This window comes from Lepeophtheirus salmonis, chromosome 8, assembly GCF_016086655.4.
Source record: "Lepeophtheirus salmonis chromosome 8, UVic_Lsal_1.4, whole genome shotgun sequence".
Classification (NCBI taxonomy): Eukaryota; Metazoa; Arthropoda; class Copepoda; order Siphonostomatoida; family Caligidae; genus Lepeophtheirus; species Lepeophtheirus salmonis.
In genome coordinates this window covers 11,195,316-11,218,107 of record NC_052138.2, presented here as the reverse complement: position 1 = coordinate 11,218,107, position 22,792 = coordinate 11,195,316, and the positions used below count along the sequence as shown (strand labels likewise).

Here is a 22,792-nt window from a genome sequence, read left to right as displayed (position 1 = left end):
AGGGTTTTCCCAAACTTTACTATGCCAAGGCCCCCTCAACACTAATACATTTTTAGCTGAGTCCCCTTAATACAAAAATGTGTACCATGTATGTGTAGACTGAAATCAATACTTACTTCTCCATCTTCCTGCACCCCTTTTGAAAAATACCATTTTCTTAAGCAACCTTAGTTTTCGGGGCCCCTGCTGTAACTTGAGGCACTATATGTTTAAGGTAGCTGTGGCCCTATTTGTATCTTATATCAATTCCTGGGACCGAATTTTCTTGCAAATCCTCTTGTTTTAAGAGAATGTTAGCAAGCTCAGCCTGTATAACAAATAATCGAGACCAATAAAGCTGAACCGAGACCGTTGAAATTAAAGAACTGGGACCGATAAAACTGCAGAAGATGAAGCAGGCACAACCTTGCTCAAATTCGATGTTTTTTAACTCTTGCAACCGTCCCTATCTACTGGGACAGTTGCAACATTTGACGTCTTGTATTCAAATGCAATTTGTGGGAAAACTATTTACTAGTATAACAGTTAAATGGATTCCCATCACAATAGCAAACATATTTAAGTATACTTTGTTTAAATTTGTCGAGTCTTAGTCAAACCACCTCGGAATAATTGAGCCATAAACAAAGTGTTGCAACTGTCCCCAGTTTTCTTCTACATATGGATTTTAACTTGTACAACCTGCTTATACAACTTGCAATTTATATACCACATTATCTTAAATGAGAATATGGGTTGTTTTATAATATTCACCACTCCACGAACTACAAGCTCCTATTTATCGCAAAAAGTGTCTGCGAAATAACTAAATTGCAAGTGAACTGAATTATCCCGGAAGGGAGTTTATGCATGCGTGTATAATGCTAGTGAGATAGACACTTCAACAATCTCATTAGAAATGTAATCAAGCATTTATTACATATCATGTATAAGTATTTGTAAGTATAAGTGTTTGGTTGTTCCTTTTTTTAACAAATCCAATAAGAGATGTCACATCTCACCAACTCCATCCATTTACAATTTAAGACAAGATCTATATGATTTGATATATTATGCAAACATACTGCGTTACTCATTAACATCACCTACATTAATTTGTTGATGTTACTTTTTACTAGAATATAAATTTAGGGTGGTTTGTCTTCCAACTTCTTTTGAATTTCGATCACAGCTAGTGCGGAAGAGTTGTCATGTGGTAAGAAAAAAATCAAATATTTATAAAGTTATTTTTTGTGAAGTCACCTTTGGAGAAAATCGATAGATAAATCTGGATGAACTTCTTATAGCAAGCATAACTTTTTTTTCCTTTTTCGGATAGGCAGGATCAAAATAAATGTTTTAAATTTCGTTACCCTATTATTTCTTTTAGCTCCACATGGTGACTTTAGAAAATAACTTCATTAATATGTGATATATAGATTAAAAAATGTCTATCAAAATTGTTTTATGCAAAATAACAAACAATGTTATACTTTAATATTAATTGATAAAATACATAATTTCCGCCTTTGTTGCTCAAAGATATGAAATCTAAAGATTTCATCGTAGTACAATACAAATTTGCATAGGTTTTTTCTTACCGCATGACAACTCTTCCGTCATATAAATTCAAAAAAGTTAAAAAATAACCCGCCCTAACGTGCATCTCCCATCTAAAATGCATTTCAATTGACGAAGATAATAAATAACATGATATATAAATATAATAGGTCCTTGAAAGATCTACATACCTAACTAAAAAACAAAAAAAACAATAGTTGAACCTACATAATATATTTTTTAATTAAAGCTACATTAATACTTTAAAATTTCCATGGGATTGAGTTGTTAAGCCTCATGACATGAGCTTTACATACACCAAATCGTATCAATATAAAAACATCACTTATTCATCTCTTTCATAATCACACAACATAGATCCATTATTTGAAGATATTCATTCGATCCTTCCAAGAGTCTATGTTCATTCACAGCAAGTGCCTCAGCTATTTTAGCCTTTCCTAAATCCTTAAAGTCATGATCTTCGGAGGACATTACCCATTCATGAATTTGAATGAATAATTGATAGGCAGAATAACCTTCAGCTATGAGATCATCAACAAATGATTCGATTTTTTCATATGAATTAGAAACACATGCCTTTTTAAGTAATGAAATCCATTCATCGGGTATAACACCCGCAGTTTCCAATATAATTTCCTCTGTGATGGGTTTACCAGCTGAAAATCGACTGCATGATTGAAGGGAGGTAATAGCGCGACGAAGATCACCCTCTGAAGTCTGTATAAATGCATCAATAGCCTTGGTGTCCTTAATATTAAGCATTTCCTTTTCAGCTATAAACTTCAAACGCTTAGCAAGAATGCTTTTTTCGAGGGGCTTAAAACGGAATTTGGCACAACGAGATGTTAGAGGCTCAATTATTCGTGAAACATAATTACAAATAAGACAAAACTTTGTGGACTTTCCTTCCTTTTCCATAGTTCTACGAAGAGCAGACTGTGCATCCTTTGTCATCGAATCCGCTTCGTCCAGAATGATAACTTTAAAAGGAGGACAGGACTTCCCATTTGGAAGAGTTCCTCCGGCCGTTAGTCGAGCAAAATTCTTTATTTTATGTCTGACAACTGATATTCCTCGTTCATCGGAAGCATTTAACTCTAGAATACGATCCTTGTATGCATCTCCGAACAATTCACGACAAGCTGCTAGTATGGTTGATGTTTTGCCGGTACCTGGGGGTCCATAAAATAAAAGATTGGGAAGATCCGCTCCCTGTAATGACTTCTTAAGGACTAATATAACCTCATCCTGGTAGGCAACATCATCTACTGTTTTAGGTCTGTATTTTTCAACCCATGGAGCTGGGCCTTTTGAGACCTTGGATGCTTTTGGGGCAGAAGTATCCTTGGATACTCCTATCTTGCCAGTTTTAAGAAATGCATCCATTTATATCCCTATTGATCTATTATTATTTAAATTTTAATAATCCAAAAGTTTAATCTATAACAAAAAAAAAATATTTTTTTTAAATTTAGCCTTAGGAACAGGAAGAACACGATTATTTAAGTATGATTAATATTCATAAAGAGTAGCAATGAAGTTAGCATTAAATACGGAAAACAAGAAGAATAGAATACATAGTGATTATCGGAAGATTATATATCAATGAAAGAATATGATCTATTAATAAATCATATCAGAAGAATCAAGAATCACATTGTCATGACATCTTTTATACATTAACATTAGTTTCAATTTCTTGACATTATTCCATTAGACATTTAATTCAATAAAATTATAATTATTATTAGAAAATAGTATAAAGACGAAACAACAAATTAGAATTTCAATCATTTAAAAAATTGTTAAATTAGGTCCACCATTCAAAATATGAGGAAAAAATCCCCAGCCACTGGCACTTACCTAGCTGATTTAGTAATGAAGAAATTCCCTCCAAAAATCAACTGACAATTACGTCATAAAAATAATACACTTCTTATTTCGATACACTTCAACAATCTCACAATAGCTAAACGCACCGATATTATAGCCAATCTTCAATATTTTGAATCCTATTTAAATCCTTCTATACACAATTAATAACCCAAATATAGTAACTACTACTCATGACTCATGAGCAGTGGTAGACGGACACATCAAAGTGAAACTGAAACCTAGAGCTTTCGTTATGTTTTTCTCTTTTATCTGACGTCATAAATCATTTTTGGAGGCTCAAGCAGTGCCTTAGCCTATTCGAAGACTGGCTCAAAGTTGATATTATTACTATAGAAAATGAACAAATTTCAAATAAATCTTTCTTAAACTTCATCGAAGGGCTTATAGAATAAAAAAAGACTTACATTTGTATCAAATACGATTTGATATAATTTGTGAACATTGATATTTGAATTAAATCAAACCATTGAGAAATAAATACATAAATGTACTTAAAATTCCTAAAAATGGCTAAAATTAGACGATTTTCTTTTTTATCTGTTAGAAACGAGAAAATTAGGATAGTTGAAGATAAATATCTTAATCTTTCCACTGTAAGAGTTAATTTTTATGTCCATTAGGGAAGAAAGATTGGATGACAACATAATATATCTTAAATACACTTTACAGTCATATAAATAATTAACCTAGGCAATGGAGGGATCAAGTTTTCGAAGACAGTAGGGTTAAAGTCCTTCAGTTTGTGCGTTCCATTTAGACATGAATTGGTTCCAATATATTCCTTGATGTTAAGGAAAGTTTTACCATTGTTCAAGCCAATGAAATGATCAACAACGACTCGTAACTGCAGAATTAGCATTTTTAAAGAATACAAGACGCCGTGAAACTCGCATCCCTCAACACCGTTAACTAAGTTGTAAGTTGTACCATAAGACTTTAAGCGCAATAGAAAAATAAGTTCTTCGATAAAATATTAATTCAATCATGAGACGCAGAATAAAGAAAATTTATTTATATTTCATATTATTTATTTCATTTATAAAATAATTTTTAACGTTTTGATTTCAAAATATAATATCTATAAAAAGTACCAAATCTTGAAATTCTTTTGTAGAGTTTCCCATCATCTAGCCTGAAATAGAAATTAATAGTCTTAATTAGTACAAATCCTTAATAAGACAACTTCTGTAAGGTTTATGGCAGATATCAGGCCTGTTGAGTTTGACAAATTTGCTCTCATCCATAAATCAAGCAAGATTTTTCTCATCATACAAAATATCTTAACTATATTAGCTAAAAAATCCTTACCAATAGTAAATGATCTAGTTGTGCTAATGGTTATGTTGTAGCATAGATATGAGATAATTGAAAAAATAAGAACTTCTATTTGTCAGTTTCCTTTCGTCAAACCTGCAATAGCAAATTAATAACCCTAATCAGTAAAAATCATTAAAAAAGGGAAAACTAATAAAGTTGTTATTAATTTCAGGCCTGTTGAGTTTGACAATTTTGCTCTCATCCATAAATCAAGCAAAGATTTGTTTCTCATCATATAATATGATTTAATTATTTACACATTAAAATACTCACCAATAGCGAGAAGCAAGCTGTGAATGTATCAACGAATAGTGAACATGTTGCAAACATATTCAATAAAAGCAGCCTTGGGTTTGTTTTCAATAAAGATCAAATGGTAATTCCAATTTTGTCATCATTTGTATGATTATAACTCACCAAGGAAATTGTAAATTATTATCTTCACCTCACTAATCAAGACCAGAAAATTCCATTTAGAATGTTTTGAATTCAATTTTAAAGCCTAAAAACAAAATATTCAAGAATTAGTTTATAAAATTGACAAATCTGAAATCAAAATAATGAAAAGATAATTCAGATAGGAGCGAAAGACTATTTTGGATTGCTTTGTCATCAAATATATGTAGATACAAATCTATTCAGATGAACTATGCACTCATCAGATATATTTAAAATTGAACAAATCCATTAAGAAATAATATACACACCTCCTATAGGTTAAGTTCTTAGACTTGGGATCCAGATTGAGAGATGATAAGCAAATCCATAATATCTACGAATAAAATAGTCATACATTAATATTTGGAGAAAAAAAGTTTGAGTTGTGAATAAAATAATGAAATTTTCAGTGTCAAAAAGCTCGATTTATAAGTTAACATCAACTTAATTCAGCGTTGGATTTACAAATTTCATCAAATTAAGATATTAAAATAGTGAATACACAAAAAACTCAAAATACCTTAGAAAAGACTCTTCGTCGTCAGGAACAAAGTGGAGATTGGGTAGGGTTTTGAACCTAAAAAAATAATAATAAATTGATTAAATCTTATCTTTTTAGGATGGGAAATCAAATGAAATGTATTCTTGGATCAGCCCTGTTGAGTTTGATAATTTTGCTCCCATCCATCAATCGAGCAAGGTTTGTTCTCATCATAATCAAAGAAATACAATTTCATTAGGAAAATGGCTACACAGTTTAGTTACTATTTGTAGCGTGAGGAGGAAGTGACGTCATTTAATATATATATATAGTAGCAAAACACGCATTGTAAAATTTTCACGGAATGTCTTTTATATTATAACCACCAAACCTGTATATCAACGTGCATATTATTTTCTCATTTATTAATTATTAACTTATAACTTGTAAAGCATTTTCATGTGACTTTACAATTTTTATGATGTTCATTTTGGGGCCCTAAAAACCTAGTTTTATAACAATTAAAAACCTTTTTTTGATTAATATAAATGTTATTACATCGAAAGTCTTATTTCCGTGTTCCAGATACAAATTGCCTATAACAATGGAAAACATATGACATTTTTCTCTAATTTCCCTACTTCTCTGGTCCCTATTCGATAAAAATAGTTAATAAATCTAGTCATTTTTTATGAATTTTCGGTTACATAATATTTTGATTTAATTCAAACATCAGAGTTTATCATTTGCATCAAGTAGTATTTTTATTGAAGGTAAATTTTTCCATTTTTGTATTAAAAATATCAACTTTGAGCTCCCAAATTGGCGTCTCCTTGAATGATCATGAAATTTTTGATGTTAGTAAATTGCTCTATTATAATTTATCTACATAGTATTAAAATAATTTATGTGGGTGTGATGTACGCCCCACTTAGAAAAATAATCATAAAAACGCATTTATTTCAAAAACAGAGACAGACTTTAGACAATAAAAGTTGTTTATAACTTTGAGTTACGTTTGTAAGGCTATGTTTATTTCTGATCAAACTATTTTCCCGGGTCTGGAGGGCAAGTTTGATTTTTTGCTAATAAGTTGATTTTTTTTTCATAAAACAAGATCGACTCAGTGTCTCAAAGTTTTTTTGAGGTATGGATTGTCGATTCGAAAATGCACCAGAAAATAATTTAGAATTTTAACATAAATAAGCTAAATATAAATAAAATCTTATTAATTTTTTCATTGGCTATCTTTAAGAAAGCGGGGTTAGTGCTAGTAATTTATAATTATAAATTATAATCGTGCATTGATAAATTATAACTTTTATATTGTAGCGTACTTTGTTTAACAAAGAACTCTGAGCGCCTGCGACAGCTGCACATAGTTAAGATATCTAAGCATCTTAACTATAGTTTAGAACCTTTATTTGATTTATATACTTATAATGATCCCGATCATGGAAACATGTGTCCAATCAACACAAAAGCAAGAGGGAATAATTTTTATTCAAAAATTGATTCTGGTTCACAGTTGTATTCTTCGGCAATTATCGTCTATTTATATAAAAAAATTCTTATTACCCGTTTGTAGACGCCACAAATTGTATTTAAAGTATCAAAAATTTACATAATTAGTCTCAATAATCAAATGAAGGTTCTAAACTATACTTAAACTCTTGTATATTTTAAACTCATCTCATAAATTTCAATATAATAACTATAATCGATCGAAATATGCCTATGAAAACATGAGCCGTAAAAAAAAAAGAATTGGAGATTTTGCTAATTTTCTCGAAGGATGTGTAAGATTGTTTTTGTGTTAACTTACCACGATTATAGTCAAATATAAAGAATTATTTAGTAATTTAGCTGAAACTACTTAATCTTGAAATATGTCTTCATTTAGTTTCTTTATGTCATTTAATATTTTGTAGCATTTGGGTGAATTAATTTCAACTTCAAATGCATCAATTCTGCACGTGGATAATTATTATGAATGTTTAATTAAATAAAATAGTAGTGTTATAATGATAAATAAATAATTAACGACTCTAAATATAAGCTTGTGGACTCATAAATAACTTAATTAATATATTACTTAATGAGTGATTTTGACATCCTCCAGATCCCGAACAATTGCATTATGACGAACTTTTTGGTTTTATTTAATAGCATAGATTGTAATAGCATATTAATTTTCAATATGACCCCTATAGGCCTCACAACTCCCCCGGAGTAACCATTTTACTTCATAATATTAATATTTCATAAACGGTACCTGAGATTGATTTACAGTCAAATTATGGTTTTATCATTAGTAGAGTAGATCTTTTTTTAATATGTATAGTTTAGAATAAAAAAATTCTAACTCTGTGCTACAGTTTTTCAAAGGAAATTTTTACATCTGTATTAGGCCGTGTTGTACAATTTGAACCCGTATTTCAACTCTTACATGTCAATATTTCCATTTATTTTAATTTATGAAGTAAAATGGTTACGATCGATGTAACCTTTCATAAATGGTCTTAGAGATGGTTCCAATTACCGATCTAAACTAACTGGAATAATTTGAAATTATTAAAAAATGGAAGATCATGTGATACCAATTATAGCACTAGCATAATTTAATCTGGAGTTATTTCCGTTTAAAGAATATATAAAAATTTTAATTAGGAAAACACTTCATGATGAGTGATCCTATTTTTTCATCTCGACAGCTGACTAAAAATAAAAAAACGAACAGTAATTTATTTTACTAGTAATTTATTAGTCCTCTTCATCTTGTATGAGCAGGAAAATTCGGTCTACCCATGCGGAATCTGGATGATGTAAAATTTTGTTCCCATTGTAAAATACGACATTGTTGAAAAATATTAAAATATCTTAATAATGAAAATTACGGTCAACCATATAATGGAATCGAATATATAGGTATATTCATCATGGAGGTATTCTTAAACTTGATGACTGTAGACTCGACATGCTAAAATGTTAGTTATCTCTTATCAGTGATTCTTAGTCACGAAATAACTAACTTTATAATTTTATGACACTTATATATTTGAGAAGTTACAAATGATTGAACTACTTCAAAAGTCGTTAATGCCGATAGTTATTCATGTGAATCATTACATTGATTTTTAAAGGGGATTATTTTATTAAATTATACATTTTAATAAAAAATTCGATGATAATGACCCATCGACAATAATAAAAGATTTAATCGTTAAATCAATGAACGAAGAACCTCAAAAAAAAAAAAATAATATATATATAGTATAATAAAAATATCCACTTTTTTAATTTAAAAAAAAGATCTTTAACAAATTAGCAATGTGAGTATCAATCAAATTAAAAAGACAATCTGAAACCTCTAATGTTGACATTGCTGAGAACTCAGAACTAATAGGGATATGAAATAAAGTGATGTGCTATCACACCCGCTTTAATGAATGAACATGAATATAATATTTTTATGAAACTTTCTCATTTTTACAAATTATGATATTATATGAATATTTTTAGTAATATGATTTTTCCAGAATTAAAAAAAAGATTAGATCTAAAAATTGCAACAAAATAAGACAAAACTTATCTACAAAACCTTTTAAATGAGAAATACTTTCAATATTAGGATGAAGATTTTAATAAATTTTATAGCATCTTATTAGTTTTTTGTTTACAGATCGGACGTACCTAGGTGATTATATATAAGGTTTATCGAAAAGAAACTTGCAACGCAGTCTGGTTGTCGTTAGCTGACACTTTTTATTGACGTCACAATGGAGGCAAGTTCAGTGTTACTGACAAGTGTTCAGTGTTAACTCATATTATTCCAAGAATTATGTCTCCTTCTAGAGATAATGGTTGTATTTGTGCAAATCCATGAGATGTCCACAATTTTTGTTTCCCAATGCAAGATTTTAGATTCCAGGGACTTATGTCTTCTAAGTGTAAAAAGTCGGACAAAGTCAATATAAAAAATGCACGAATTTGTGAACGACACTTTTCTCCTGAGGGTTTTAAAGGAAATCTCCAAGCAGAACTCTAAAAATTGAAAAAGGGTGTATTCTCATCGTCCAATATTCCAGGGAATAAATGCATTGCTGCTGAAATTAAATTTGATTGAGATCGACTTAGGAAATAAAATAAAGGTTTTGGTGGAAGAAATATTAAAATAAAGACTGTCTTAAGAATATTTTCTCTCGAATTCGTGCCCTCAGAGGAAGTGATGAGCACCTGTCTCCGGTTGAGACACTTAGACAATTAAAAGTTATCATGTTTGTTTAAAATCATAACTTAATGCTGAGAAACCTAGCAGCTGAGGAAGAAACTAAGGGAAATGATAAAACAGCTCTGAGAGATAATGTCCAAATTGTAACAAAATCTCTAACTTCTCTGTGTGTGCAATTAATCAGCCTAATGAATCATATGAAGAAATATTAGATCGAATTGAATGTTAGGAAGTTTCGGAACATTATGAAAATTCAGAGACTTTTGGCTTTCACAAAGACGTCAATAGAAATGAAATGCTCCAGCAATAATGTTTTAAAGCTTCCAGAATTCAAAGTGATTCCTCAGATCAGAGTCTTGCCTATATTGCCGGATATTGCAAAACAAATTCAAATCTTTATATCCACATCTTTGACAGAAAACAAGTGAAACAGAAACCTACGAGCAAACATATAGTTTTTGGACTATCCTTGTTTCTCGGGGATGCCTTACCATTCCTTTGGAGGAATCAATGAAATTTTGCCAACGATTAGAATATGAATTCCAAGAGTTTCACAGTATTCATAATGACGGGATTGACAAAAGAGCAGACGTTTTTAAAAGGCTGTCTGATCATCTTGTAGAAATTGATCCTAGTTGGCCTAAGGAATTGATTGTCTCTTTTGTGAAAACTAGGATAAGAATAAGAGTAAAGTACAACAAAAGCAAAAAAATATCTTATCGACACACCTTATATAGTCACCTTGGACCAGACTCCGTTTTTGAGAGTGGAGAGGTTAATAACCAGAGATTCAAATAATATGAAACACCACTATGTAAAAAAAAATACGACCTAAAAATAACGTTGTCACTAGAGCGATTCAAATTAAGTCAAATAAGTTGGTTTTGATTTGATACCCATATTAATGTTTTACGATAAGCCATTACGAACGAAGCTATAGTCAAAAGAATACAAATAATAACGGGTTTCTCGCCTTTTTTTAGAGTCACCAACAATACATTTTTAAGGCCCATACGGCAGGCATAACGGCGGTCCTAAATCTAAATGACTTGTATATTTAGTTTCTATAGACATTGAAGGAAGGGAAAATGTTAAATATTAAAAGGTTTGAAAAAAAAGTTAAAATTTGTACAGGTCTAGGTGTAACCCTTACAATTTTGAGAATTTTTGAAAGGAGAGTAGCTTAGATGTCATGAAGTTTGATTAAGTTAGCTGCAAGGACCCATGAGATAAAGACACCCCAATCCTCTGTTACTCTTAGTCTTTCACGCACTAGCGATTATTTTATACATATTGTTCTCTCTCTTTAAGAATAAAATGATAATGATGACAGCTTTTGTAAATTCAAAATTATTTTCCGGTAAAAATTACAGAAAGAGCGCAATCTTCAAATTTGATATTTTTAAACTTTTAAAATTAATTTTTTCTTCTGAAATATATAGTTTTTTTGGAATTTTTTTTGAAAAATTAAATTTTTTAGAAATTTTTTTCAAAAATTGATAGATATTTATAGAAAGTTAAATTTAAAAATAGAAAATTCCATCCCCGGATTTAAAATCACGTCGGGGTCAAAAATGAAGGAACACGCCACGTAGAATTACTAAATAGACCGAATGTATTTCAACAAAGTTCTCATATAACATAAAAGGGATCTCCACCTGTCTTGTCTTAAAAGTCCTATAATAATATGATTTGAATATATAATATATAAACCGTTAGTCGATTGAGTGGTAGACTTCAAAGGTAATCATCTACTAAGAAAAAATACTCATTGAGATTGAATACGTGGCTTTTCAAGTAATCTTTTAAAAGGAAATGAATCTTGCTTATTGATTGATATCTGTGTACTCATATTTCTAAAATTGTGTTACCTTTAGTTGATTATGGATCATGTAACACGCACGATTGATGGAAAGAGGTATTCAATTATACTACTCCTCTGTATAAATTATGTAATTATCATTGGTATTGAACGATTTCACCATTAATAAGTGGATTAGGTTGTAGAATGTATTTTTTATTCTTCATTTTAGTTACTTAAGTTTTATTTTTTAACGGGGAAATTGTGAACCTAAAATTTAAAGTTATTGAGAGGTGAGAATACTTCCAATGCATTAATCAAATAAATAGTCATTTTTTTGTTTTTTTCATATCTCCCATAACTCGAGTTTGAGATCGGATTTGGAAGAACTTTATACAAGGCGTGTAGGAATCAATATAGAAATATAAATCGCTATTTGGGTTAAAGTTTTAAGCTAGCCTAAATCAAAGGCGTCCGCAGGAGATGGGCTGGAGTGTCTGTAGTCCTTGCCCCCTAAATTAAAGAATTTTGCCTTTTTACTATAAAATTTTATTATTTTTTTTCGAAGAGTATAATATTTGAGAGTAAAATTATTTTTTTCTTTGAAAAAAATTTAGAAAAATATTTTTTTTTAGAAAAGGCTTAAAGCAGATTGATCGTTCAAATGTTGAAAAGGTAAGATAAATCACTGAGTGACGTCATAGAAAAAACAACATCTTGTGAAAAACTATTAAAAATAACAACAACTGTATCTCTTCAAGCTAAGGTTTGCGTCTCTCTACTTGGTTTAAATCTTTAGGCTAGTCTAAATATGGTAATTTCGAATTCTCACAATGTGGGGTAGCCCTTGTAAATTGCTCTAAAGTTCAAGCTAAACAACTTATGGATAGTAATGTTTTTATTCTACTTCATGAAAAATTAAAAATGTAATTTATTATAATTTTTAAAATTTAGTAGTTACAAATTAATAAATAAACAGAAATAAAAAGTACATAATCCATTCCTATAGTTGTAAATCCTAAGCATTTTTAGCGTGCGAGCTTTTTTGTTGTTGTTGACAACCTAAAAAGGGTTTTATTTTATTCTATAAGCCATTATCATGATTTTTTCATTCTTGAGTAAAAAATATCTAAAGTATAAAGAGTAACCACGAGTGTCTGTGCTCAGAAATGCGTGAGAGTAACAATGATGATTTGTTGGAAAGATAAAAAGTGCAAGTCCCTGTTGGTCTCAGAGTAGAATCGATGATCACAAATGGGGTAATGTCTGCCCATGTACTTGCTTGATACGGAGTAGGACTTGAGTTTATTTCCATCGTCAAATAGCTGCTTGCAGCCAATTTAATGAAACGTCATGAAAGAAATCTGCTCTCCACTCAAACATTCTTCAAATCATCAGGGTGACCACGTTAGTTTTTGGTTTCTTTTTTTACCTACCGAAAATGCTTATGATTTACAACCATTCCTTAAAAACCTAGAACTTAAAATCCTAAAATAAGTTTATTAGATACTTGATTTTTATAGCTGGCCCGTTTTATTAGAATTGGTAGTCTGATGAATGAATTTTCTTTTCCTTAGTAGTTGTCATTATTACTTCATTTCTGAGTAGTCAACATCCCTTCCTAAATAGATTCAATTATATACAAAACCTGATAGAAATTCCTTGTTGGACTCAAATTAGAATTGGGGATCCACATTGGAGTCCTTCTAGCAACTGTCCTTGTTTATAGCCTTTTATTCTTCCTCCCAGCTGATCCACTGTGACGTCATGAGCATTATTCTTTCACTTCTCCAAAACAATCTTCAAATTATTACGGTCACCATGTTGATTTTCGATTACTTTTTATAACATGCCGAATCTTCACCAGATTTTCATCATTAGTCATGAGTATTATTATTCATCTCCTCAAATACTTTATTCAAATTAACAGGGGGATTTTAGGTTCCTTTTCTTTAAACATGTCCATTGTACACAGTTTTTCAACTCTATTAGTTAATATTGTAAGTTCCAGGTAGGTATAAACATATTAAGCAGATTCTAGAAGTATCTTTTCAAGTTCTCCACACCTGAAGATCATTTATTTTTATTCCAGAAAAATTGTACTTCGTTTGTTGGATTATATTTGATTTCTGTATTGATTTCTACACGCCTTGTTTAAAGTTCTTCCAAAGGAGTCGATCTCAAACTCGAGTTATGGGAGATATAAAAAAAACAAAAACAATATTCATTTGATTAATGCATTAAAAATATTCTCACCTCTCAATATTTTTAAATTCTAGGTTCACAATTTCCCTTTTAAAAAATAAAACTTGAGTAACTCAAATGAAGAATAAAAAATACATTCTACAACCTAATCCACTTATTAATGATGAAATCGTTCAATACCAATGATAATTGCATAATTTATACAGAGGAGTTGTAGAATTGAAGGCCTCTTTCCATCAATTGTGCGTGTTATATGATCCATAATCAACTAAAGGTGACACAATTTTAATGAGTACACAAATATCAATCAATAAGCTAGATTCATTTCCTTTTAAAAGATTACTTGAAAAGCCACGTATTCAATCTCAATGAGTATTTTTTCTTAGACCATGGAATTTCTTCGAGTAGATGATTACTAGTGAACTCCACTCAATTGACTTGCAGGTTATATATTATATATTTTAAGTACGCAGTTAGGAATACACTTGTTTGGATATTAACTCTAACGCTCTTCTTCATTCGAGATCAAAAAGTCACTGAAGGAACGTTTTTATTCTTTTTTTTTCGATTTACTACGCGTATTGCGAAATGATAAAAAAATTACTACGCAATATGATTATCACTGATACGGAATTTATAAAATAAATAATGTATTTTTAAACTTTTTTTTTTTTTGATAAAAACTGTAAAAATGTTACTTTAGTCATCGAAATGTTAAAGACGCAATAAACATACAAACTCATCTCTATAATGTGTTACTTGTCATTATTATAATATTATTTCGTATTAGTAATATCGTTGATCCATGATAGGAAGTACTTAAATATAGATATACATGACATTGGCGCTTATTAGGTGTCGACGAACCAACAAATTTTCCTTTAATAACAAAGTTTTGCATAATTATTCTATCAAAATAACCAAAATTTATAGATAAAAGCCGGACTAATATAGAAGAGAATAATCCAACAAATAGTTGGTGTTACCCTACGTTTATTATAAGCAAACTCACACGTTGCTACTCACTACGGTCTTTCTTCAAGAATAATAAAATAATAACAATGTTGTGCCTTTACCAGTCTAGCTTTTCAATCGATTCCAGATCTTGGAACACTAGAACCGGAACCGAAAAAGTCGAAGCGAGACTGCAATATATTGGTCATCGGTCTCAATTCTTGTGCTTTTGTTCCTATATAGAATATATAAAGATATACAGTATATAATAAAAAAAATAAAATAGCTTAATCAATAAGTCAATTTTCTGAGTTTTTTTTTGTGTAATTGCTGCATTTTTTTTAAACCGCCATGGTGATACAGTTGTATCTGAGTTCCTAACAGCTAAGGGCATTTATGGACCTAGAAAAGTGGTTTTAGGCACTATACGTTGTAAATAAAAGAGGGAAGAGATTGAGTAGATTATGGATTCAGGTCTGCTACTGAGCTTGTCGATGCCCTATAAATGACAACATTATTATTTTTTAAGCCAGGATTCCCCAAACTTTACTATACTAAGGCCTTTATACAAAACATGTGTACTATGTATGTGTTTACTAAAAGAAATCATCAATCCCCATCTTCCTGACCCCCCTACCGAGCCTCGTAGCGACGCTCTTTGTCGCCTTTAAGTGCCTGTTTCAAAAACCGAGCCTGTATAAAAAAGGATTAAGACCGAAACCTGCATTGGGGTCCAGCACTTCACCTGTACAACCTGAGGGCCTAGGTATATTTTGGGAAGTTAAAAGGGTTCCTTGATGTCCAAGGAAGAGGAGGCCGATAACTTTAACCTGCCTCGGGATCCAACAGTTAATCTCTACACCACCCGTGAGCAAGGGTGTATTATATCAAATGAGAGGGATTCTAACCTTGCATACTTCCTCGCCATTCAATAGTTTTATTGCCGAATATAATATAAATTACAACAAATTGCACATGATCATATTATCTTTGAATTAAATTACTCACAATAATATTACTTACGATGATATTGCTTCACGATGATATTACCCACAACGTTTGTGTCTGACAATGGTAATTTAAACAAGGATATTACCCTAACGTATTTGTGTGCAACCTTATTACCAAAATCATTTTACCGGACACTGTTTTGCAAGTAATAAAAAATACTTTTAACCCATTACTTCCATCGAACCCTTACATTTGAATTTCAGTGTTAATACTTTGATAATTTATATTTTTTATATAAATATGGATAATAAAAAGGAAATTTCAACCTTATCCCCTGATGTAAACATACTGTCCGCGTACTTAAAAGTATGCACTGGAATAAGGACTGTAGATAAATATGGTATATTTTTCTTGATTTTCATTCAAACATGAAATAAATCGTACGCGAAGGAATAATAACAAAATTAGGCCAAAAATATTACTTTTTATTTTATAAGGAAATACATTCTTATGAACCACATATTCTTATTCTTCTACAAATATTGTAATAAACTGGGAATTACTAAATATATTCCAATTGATAATTTATAAATTACATCTATTATTTTTTTTTTTGTGTGTGATATGCCAAAAAGCATTGAGCCTGAAGTCTTACAACAAACCTCTTCCATCGAAAAAAAGATCTTTTTTACATATTTTCTATTTCTTTGCAATATTTTTTGTTTTAGGTACGTAAATAACGTAATGCCCTCATTCTTGATAAATTAAAGAAGTTACTGCATCATGATACATAGATGTATTTATGGAATTTCGTGGGCTCTTATGTCCATGAAGCAATTCCAACAATGAGACACGACTCCTTATCTTCTCTAACTTGTCTCGAAAAGCACCACGCCTGTACCATTTGTACGTTTAGAATCCAATTGTAAAACGCCCAATACCTCAAGTTCTCAAGGGAATCCTAGAATTGACAACAGAGTTATCGAGCAAGTCAACACTGCCCATATTTTCATTGTAAACGATAAAGGAATTAGGAAATGGCGTGACAGCTCCTTTCAATGCTCTTTTTTGTAATGGCTTGCTAAACCAATGGTCCACGAATACAAATAATTTGATCCAAATGGGACAGATCCAGAATCCAAACAATCACTAACACATAAATAATTGTCAATATACACGGATTTCATGTCTCCTTTGGTCATCTTATTTAATTCAATTTTAGTTGGCAGATTCAGATTATTGAGCCTAGCTTTTCTCAATGTTCCGACTATCCCTAATCCTTTAGATCCTGACTAATCTATTAGATCCAGCGAAGTAAAAATATGATCGCAAACTATCCTGTGGCCTGATTTTAGATCAAGTTTTCTCGACCATTTCAATTGCCACATCTGGACCCTATCCAAGTCCTCTCTCTTTTAATTTTATTTTTAAGAGGCAGTCATAAAGCCACTCGAATAAGTGCAGGAATGACTAGCCCTGATCATATTTACATCTTCAGAAAAAGCATAATTCTTGTCATTATTTATCATAATCATGTTTTTAGTCTCCTCAACAATTTCGTTGCAGATTTTGTCTGTAAGGTTTTAGAAAATCAAGGGGGTGTTTTGTTTTGTCTAAATCAACTTGAATATTTTCGGGTGTCCGAATATATTTGGAATCATATTGTCCAACTTTAGATCTTGGTGCTTGACTGTTTCCCTTCAAAAAAATTAGTCTGGGCAAATTATCTGAATGTTTAACAAACTTTGAGTTTGTCTTTGCTCCTTTCATTTACCGTTTTAGGATTGTTTTGACGTCAACATTTCTAGAGGTTTCATCTTTCCATATTCCTCTTCAAGAACATAGCTATGTAATTCTGTAGGCTAACCAATCATTTTTTTGCCAATAGAGTTGGCAGCTTCCATTCAGTAATAAAAATGCTATTCGTGAAGACAAATATATGGGTATTACTATATAAAGTCTGAAAAATGTTTATTTTTGGATAAATTTGGGCTTAAAATCTTTATTCTTATCGATTATATTCGTTACTCATATAAATGCTATTTTGTAAGAATTTATTTATGAATATAATTAGCAATAACCCATAAAAATAATACTTATCTTTATTTATTAAATATTTCTTTATATAATAAAAGTCAGCATTTAAGCAAAATTAAAACATAGGAAATTTCAATCGAGTGTCGTCAGCAAAAATAAATTATTTTTCAGACCTGACATTTTGCACACTGTTTTTCAATAATACGTATCAACTTTTTATCACTTCTTATTTATCAATTTCCAAAAAAGTGGTTTTACAGTTTCAAAAGGGCCCACCCTAATGAGGATTAATACAATTTCATGAAGAGGGAAAATTCTTTGCACGCAAAATGTGGTCTATTATAAAAAGACCATTATGTTAAGCGCATAAAGGCCTTATAACAGTATATAGTATAACAACTTTTGTTCATTGACACTTTAATCGCATGGGAAGTGGAGATCTATAAAATATTTTATTCCATTATTAAAAAAAACTTTATTTATTAATCCCTCCTTGGTCCTAGCATAGTCTGAAACCAATCACTTTGGGCCCCAAACAGTATGTATCTTACATGTTTACATGCATCTCCTTTAATTTGATTGGTTTCACTCTACTTTCTCACTTTTGTTTTAAATGACTGTGTTTTTGAAATGGATATTTTTTTAATATTTAAAGTTAATAATTTTTTCCAGTGAAATACAATATTTTTACACTTTCTTGATTTATTCTTTTAATAGTTATTAGCCTCTGTAATAATTTCATCCATTTTCTGATTGGAACAAACATGAATCGATTTCAAAAAGAAACATTTTCAAATCTATTTTGCATTTTCAAATTCAACTCAAAAGCAAATACAATGTTTGATCCATTTCAAACTAATCAATCGAGTTATTATAATTTAAATTATTGTACAATTTGATTTTTTATATGAATGACGGACAAGTGCTTTTCTTGTGTCCTTGATAAATATATTGAAATTGCGTATTATAAATAAACTAAAACGAATTAATAATATTACCTGAACATAAAACTTATTTCAAGACTGAGAAAACAATGAACAGATGTACGGATGAGTATTTATTGTTTGAATATGTATAAATACTCCCTCGTTGATGAAGTGTTTATCCTGTAGGGACCATTAATCTTTGAGATTTTATCTTGAAGAAGGATGAAGATATTTTCAATACTTTAACGAGTAAGACAGTGTTGTTGTATTCATTTAAAAACTATTTTCTGTAGCCCTCCCTTTAATATAATTTTTTTCGTTATTCGGGCTAATTATGCAAAAGAGCAAAAAATTTAATATTGATTTTTTTTTTCCAATTTTTCTTTTTTTTATGAATACCTATCGATTTTTGAATTTTTTTCCAAAAAATTCAATACTTTAAAATAATGTTTGATACTTTTTGTAAAAAGCTCTGGATTTTTTAAATCATTTTGGAAAATAGTTATTTTTGATACTGTATTTCTGATTTTTTTTTTTTTGTGAATAGCTGAGGAATTTTGACAATTTTTCCAAAAAAATTAATATTTTGAAGAATCGTTTTTCTAATTTTATTCCAAAAGTTTAATTTTGAAATTTTTTTTTCAAAAAATTGTATTTTCTGTGAAAAAATATGGATTTTTGAAATATTTTAAAAAAAAATAAATACATATATAATCCTTTGGCTCTTATTATATGCAAAATTTGTGGAGTAAAAATGATAAGTTGTGTGGTTTACAATTGTACCCTTTGAAGGGCAACATTTTCAGGGCCCACTAAAATTGAAGATGATTAGGAACAATACAATTTCATGAACAGGTACAAGTCCTTTGAAACTTATCTGGACACGAAAATGTACCTATTGTAAAAAAAAAAAAAAAAAAATAAGAAGCGATTAAATAACATAACTTGATTTAAATCAGCCAGCCCTAGCATAAAGACTCTCCTACAAATCGGGACCAAAAGGCTTTTTTTCGAATATAGGGTCCTCTGTTGAATTTATTTTTATAATCCTCATCTTTTTATAAATTTATTTATTATAAAAATCTTTTGGGGGACTTTTTTTGCAATTGGTGTGTCATGTTAAGTGAATAAAACCCTCGTAACAGTTAATAGTATATACACTCTTGTTCAGTGGGACTTTAATTGCATGGGAATTGGAGAAATAAAATATATCTTATTCCATTATTACATACATTACTACATTCACCTTTTTGTTTTGAATGAAATGTTGTATCATTTTCAAACTAATCAATAAAGGCTTTAAAGTATTGTACAATTGGAATTTTTTTAGTAAAAGACGAACAACTGTTTTTCTAGTGTCCTTGATAAATATTGAAATTGCGTAGTATGAATTACTTTAAAAATAAATTATAACGACGTAATAATCTTACCTGAATCTAAAACGTAATTCAACACTAAATAAACAATGAACAGATGTACGGATGGTGAAGTATTTTTGATTAGATATGTATGAACACATTGTCCATTGATTAAGTGCTTATCCTTTAGGAACCTTAATCTTAGATATTCAAAGATGAAGATATTTTCCAAGATTTTCCGTGATTTAACGAGTAAAACAGTGTTGTCGTATTCAATTGATAACTATTTGCTCCTTTCTGTCTTTTCTTTCGTTATAGATATTTAACTTAATCCAGCTCTGAGATATTTTTCATGATGAATTTACCTGAAAAGTAGTCTTGAAGACCCTTGTGTTTTGGATTTTAGTTTGTGAATCATTCATCTGATGAATGCATATAATACATCATTTAACAAACTTTAAAGTATTTTCATCAAAAAAAAAAAAAAAATATCAATAAGTATTGTTGACTTTGCCCATATTCTTTTACCTTAAATTTCTCAATTTTTTTTTTGGAGTGGTAGGTCTACAGTCGGGGGATAATATAAATTTTATGTTATATAATAAACTTTGATCATATTAAAAATAGTAAATCTTAGTAAATGAGGCAATTTCTTTTGTTACATTGTTTCTCAATAGCGACTAATTACAAAATTTCAACTTTTAAACCTTTTTAAGTTTTATTTTTATTGTCATAAATATTTTTCTGTATACTTCATCCCTCACAACAATCAATACTTTAACTAAACCATTGCTTCTATTCATAAAACAAAAACAATGAAATGATGGCACCACTAAATTATAAGGCAATTTAGGCAAAAAAAAAAATACAAAAAACCCGTTAAATGGGAAATATTATAATACAATTTTTTTTTAGGGTTTATATTATTCACCAAAAAATAACCTGACATACATAAAATCGTGAAATAATAAAAAATTAGAAGGGAATGCGAAAATAAATGTCAGAAATAAACACAGAATGGCATTTTAAAGTTTTCAAGGCCTTGCAAAGTGTGTGCAAATATATGATATTATCAACGCTTTTGTTGACAGACACAATAAACCAATTTGTTATAATCAATCCTATATTTACAAAAATAAACTTTTGAATCTGCTTCCTCCTCCTCTGTCTTTTTCTGCCTAGCAACTTTCGTTTTTTTGTTCTCTCTTCTCCATTTACTATTCAAAATAAGAAGGGAAGGGGAGTTGCATTAGTTATTTAATTCGCATTGGATGAATACTTGTGAGAATTCAATCTGTTCAATAATTTTTCAGTTAGTAACATGAAAGGGAGATTGAATTAGCCAATTAATTCTTCTTGGATTGCTACAATTCAAGGGAACACCTTTGATAATTAATCTGTTCAATACAGCCAAACAGTCATATTATAAAACTAATTTGACATATTCCTTTGGTAATATATTGAAGTATCTATGGCCTATAATCATTCTATTGAAGTATTTGATATTACGCAGGATACGGATTTATTTGGAGATAAATTAATTTTAAAGTTATTTTGTAATTGGTGCATGTATTAAACAATCTTTACATTAGGGAAGTTAGGAGTAGGTTAGTTTATTGACATGGGCTGAACAGGGTTTAATTTACAAAGTTTATTATAATAAACTTTTTATTTATGATTAAGAATAAACATCAACAAAAAAATAAAATAGATATTATTCATAACTTGTTTAAGCTACATATTAAGAGGAGTGTTACATAGAAATCTGTTGATTGTTCAATGTTTACTGTTACTGATTATTTGATTCACGAAATTTTAGCAATTTGTATCCTGGCGTTTTTGTGACTGAAATTTTTTTGGGGTATCTGGGACCTGTGGTAATATTGCTGTACAAAAACCGTTCAGGAATAATTCTGAAGAACTTAATTATTTTATCAAACCCAGAAGGCCACCACGCAAAATTTATAACATGGATTTTACTGATTAATAGATTCGGGGTTTTGGGTATTTTAATTATTCTTCTGGAATCAATTAGGTACTATTACCCTTCGATTTAAAAAAAATTAACTTAAATTATAATAACATTATATCTTAGAATTTTTAAATCATTTGCCAGACAAAAACATGGACTATACCTTACAAGCATTTTGAAGCTATTAAAGAATTAATTATATTTCGTGTCTTTTATCAAAGAACCAAGATCTCACAATAAGAGGAGGTAATAAACCTTTTTGTTAGTAAATCCCGATGACATGATGGTCTAACATTGTATTTCCTTTCAGCTTGCTTCTCTTAAAGTTTGATTTCCATTTAATTTTGTGCTGTATATATTTGCAGATGTATAGTCAAATTATTTTTCAAAAAATAACAATCCAACTAAACAACTATGGCAAAGAAAGCATAAGGCCTTTTGAGTTTGAACTTTTACTTTCAGCTATTAATCAATGAAAGTTTTTCTCATTATAAAAATGTGATGTTCGTCAGTGAGTCTGGGATCACATAAAGTCACAGAAGGAACGTAGAATGGAACACCTGGAGAAAAAATGTACAATGAAGTATGAGTCTCATAATTTATACCCAATTTAATTTATGAATCTAAAGTCAGGCAATAAAAGCAGCCTTGGGTTTGTTTTC

At 29.9% G+C, this 22,792-nt stretch overlaps 1 protein-coding gene, 1 long non-coding RNA gene and 1 other non-coding gene across 8 annotated transcripts; all 3 read right to left on the bottom strand.

Moving 5' to 3' along the window:
• Positions 1-892: 892 nt before the first annotated feature.
• On the bottom strand, positions 893-3,713 carry LOC121123096 (replication factor C subunit 4). Of its 6 annotated transcripts, none has more exons than XR_011781631.1 (4): positions 3,427-3,706; positions 1,802-3,003; positions 1,581-1,734; positions 893-1,171 (listed from the first exon to the last, which is right to left on the bottom strand). XR_011781631.1 is itself a non-coding variant. In XM_040718182.2 (2 exons), exon 2 carries the CDS (start codon positions 2,947-2,949, stop codon positions 1,882-1,884), a length of 1,068 nt encoding a protein of 355 aa, XP_040574116.1. In that variant the 5' UTR covers positions 2,950-3,003; positions 3,427-3,713; the 3' UTR covers positions 1,758-1,881. The 6 variants fall into 6 exon arrangements, 1 of the variants encoding a protein (XP_040574116.1); XR_011781632.1 differs by having other exon boundaries at positions 1,630-1,734; XR_011781633.1 differs by having other exon boundaries at positions 1,630-1,730.
• Positions 3,714-5,341: 1,628 nt separating this feature from the next.
• On the bottom strand, positions 5,342-5,447 carry LOC121123820 (small nucleolar RNA snR60/Z15/Z230/Z193/J17). The gene has a single exon (XR_005866141.1). It is a non-coding gene; the product is annotated as a small nucleolar RNA snR60/Z15/Z230/Z193/J17 (small nucleolar RNA).
• A 7,166-nt stretch (positions 5,448-12,613) lies between these two features.
• LOC121122903 (uncharacterized) lies at positions 12,614-14,840 on the bottom strand. The gene is made up of 2 exons (XR_005865867.2): positions 14,276-14,840; positions 12,614-14,200 (listed from the first exon to the last, which is right to left on the bottom strand). It is a non-coding gene; the product is annotated as an uncharacterized lncRNA (long non-coding RNA).
• Between the last annotated feature and the right edge of the window lie 7,952 nt (positions 14,841-22,792).

Excerpts from the sequence above, each read along its gene's own strand:
- LOC121123096 (XM_040718182.2), bottom strand. The coding sequence starts at position 2,949 with ATGGATGCATTTCTTAAAACTGGCAAGATAGGAGTATCCAAGGATACT.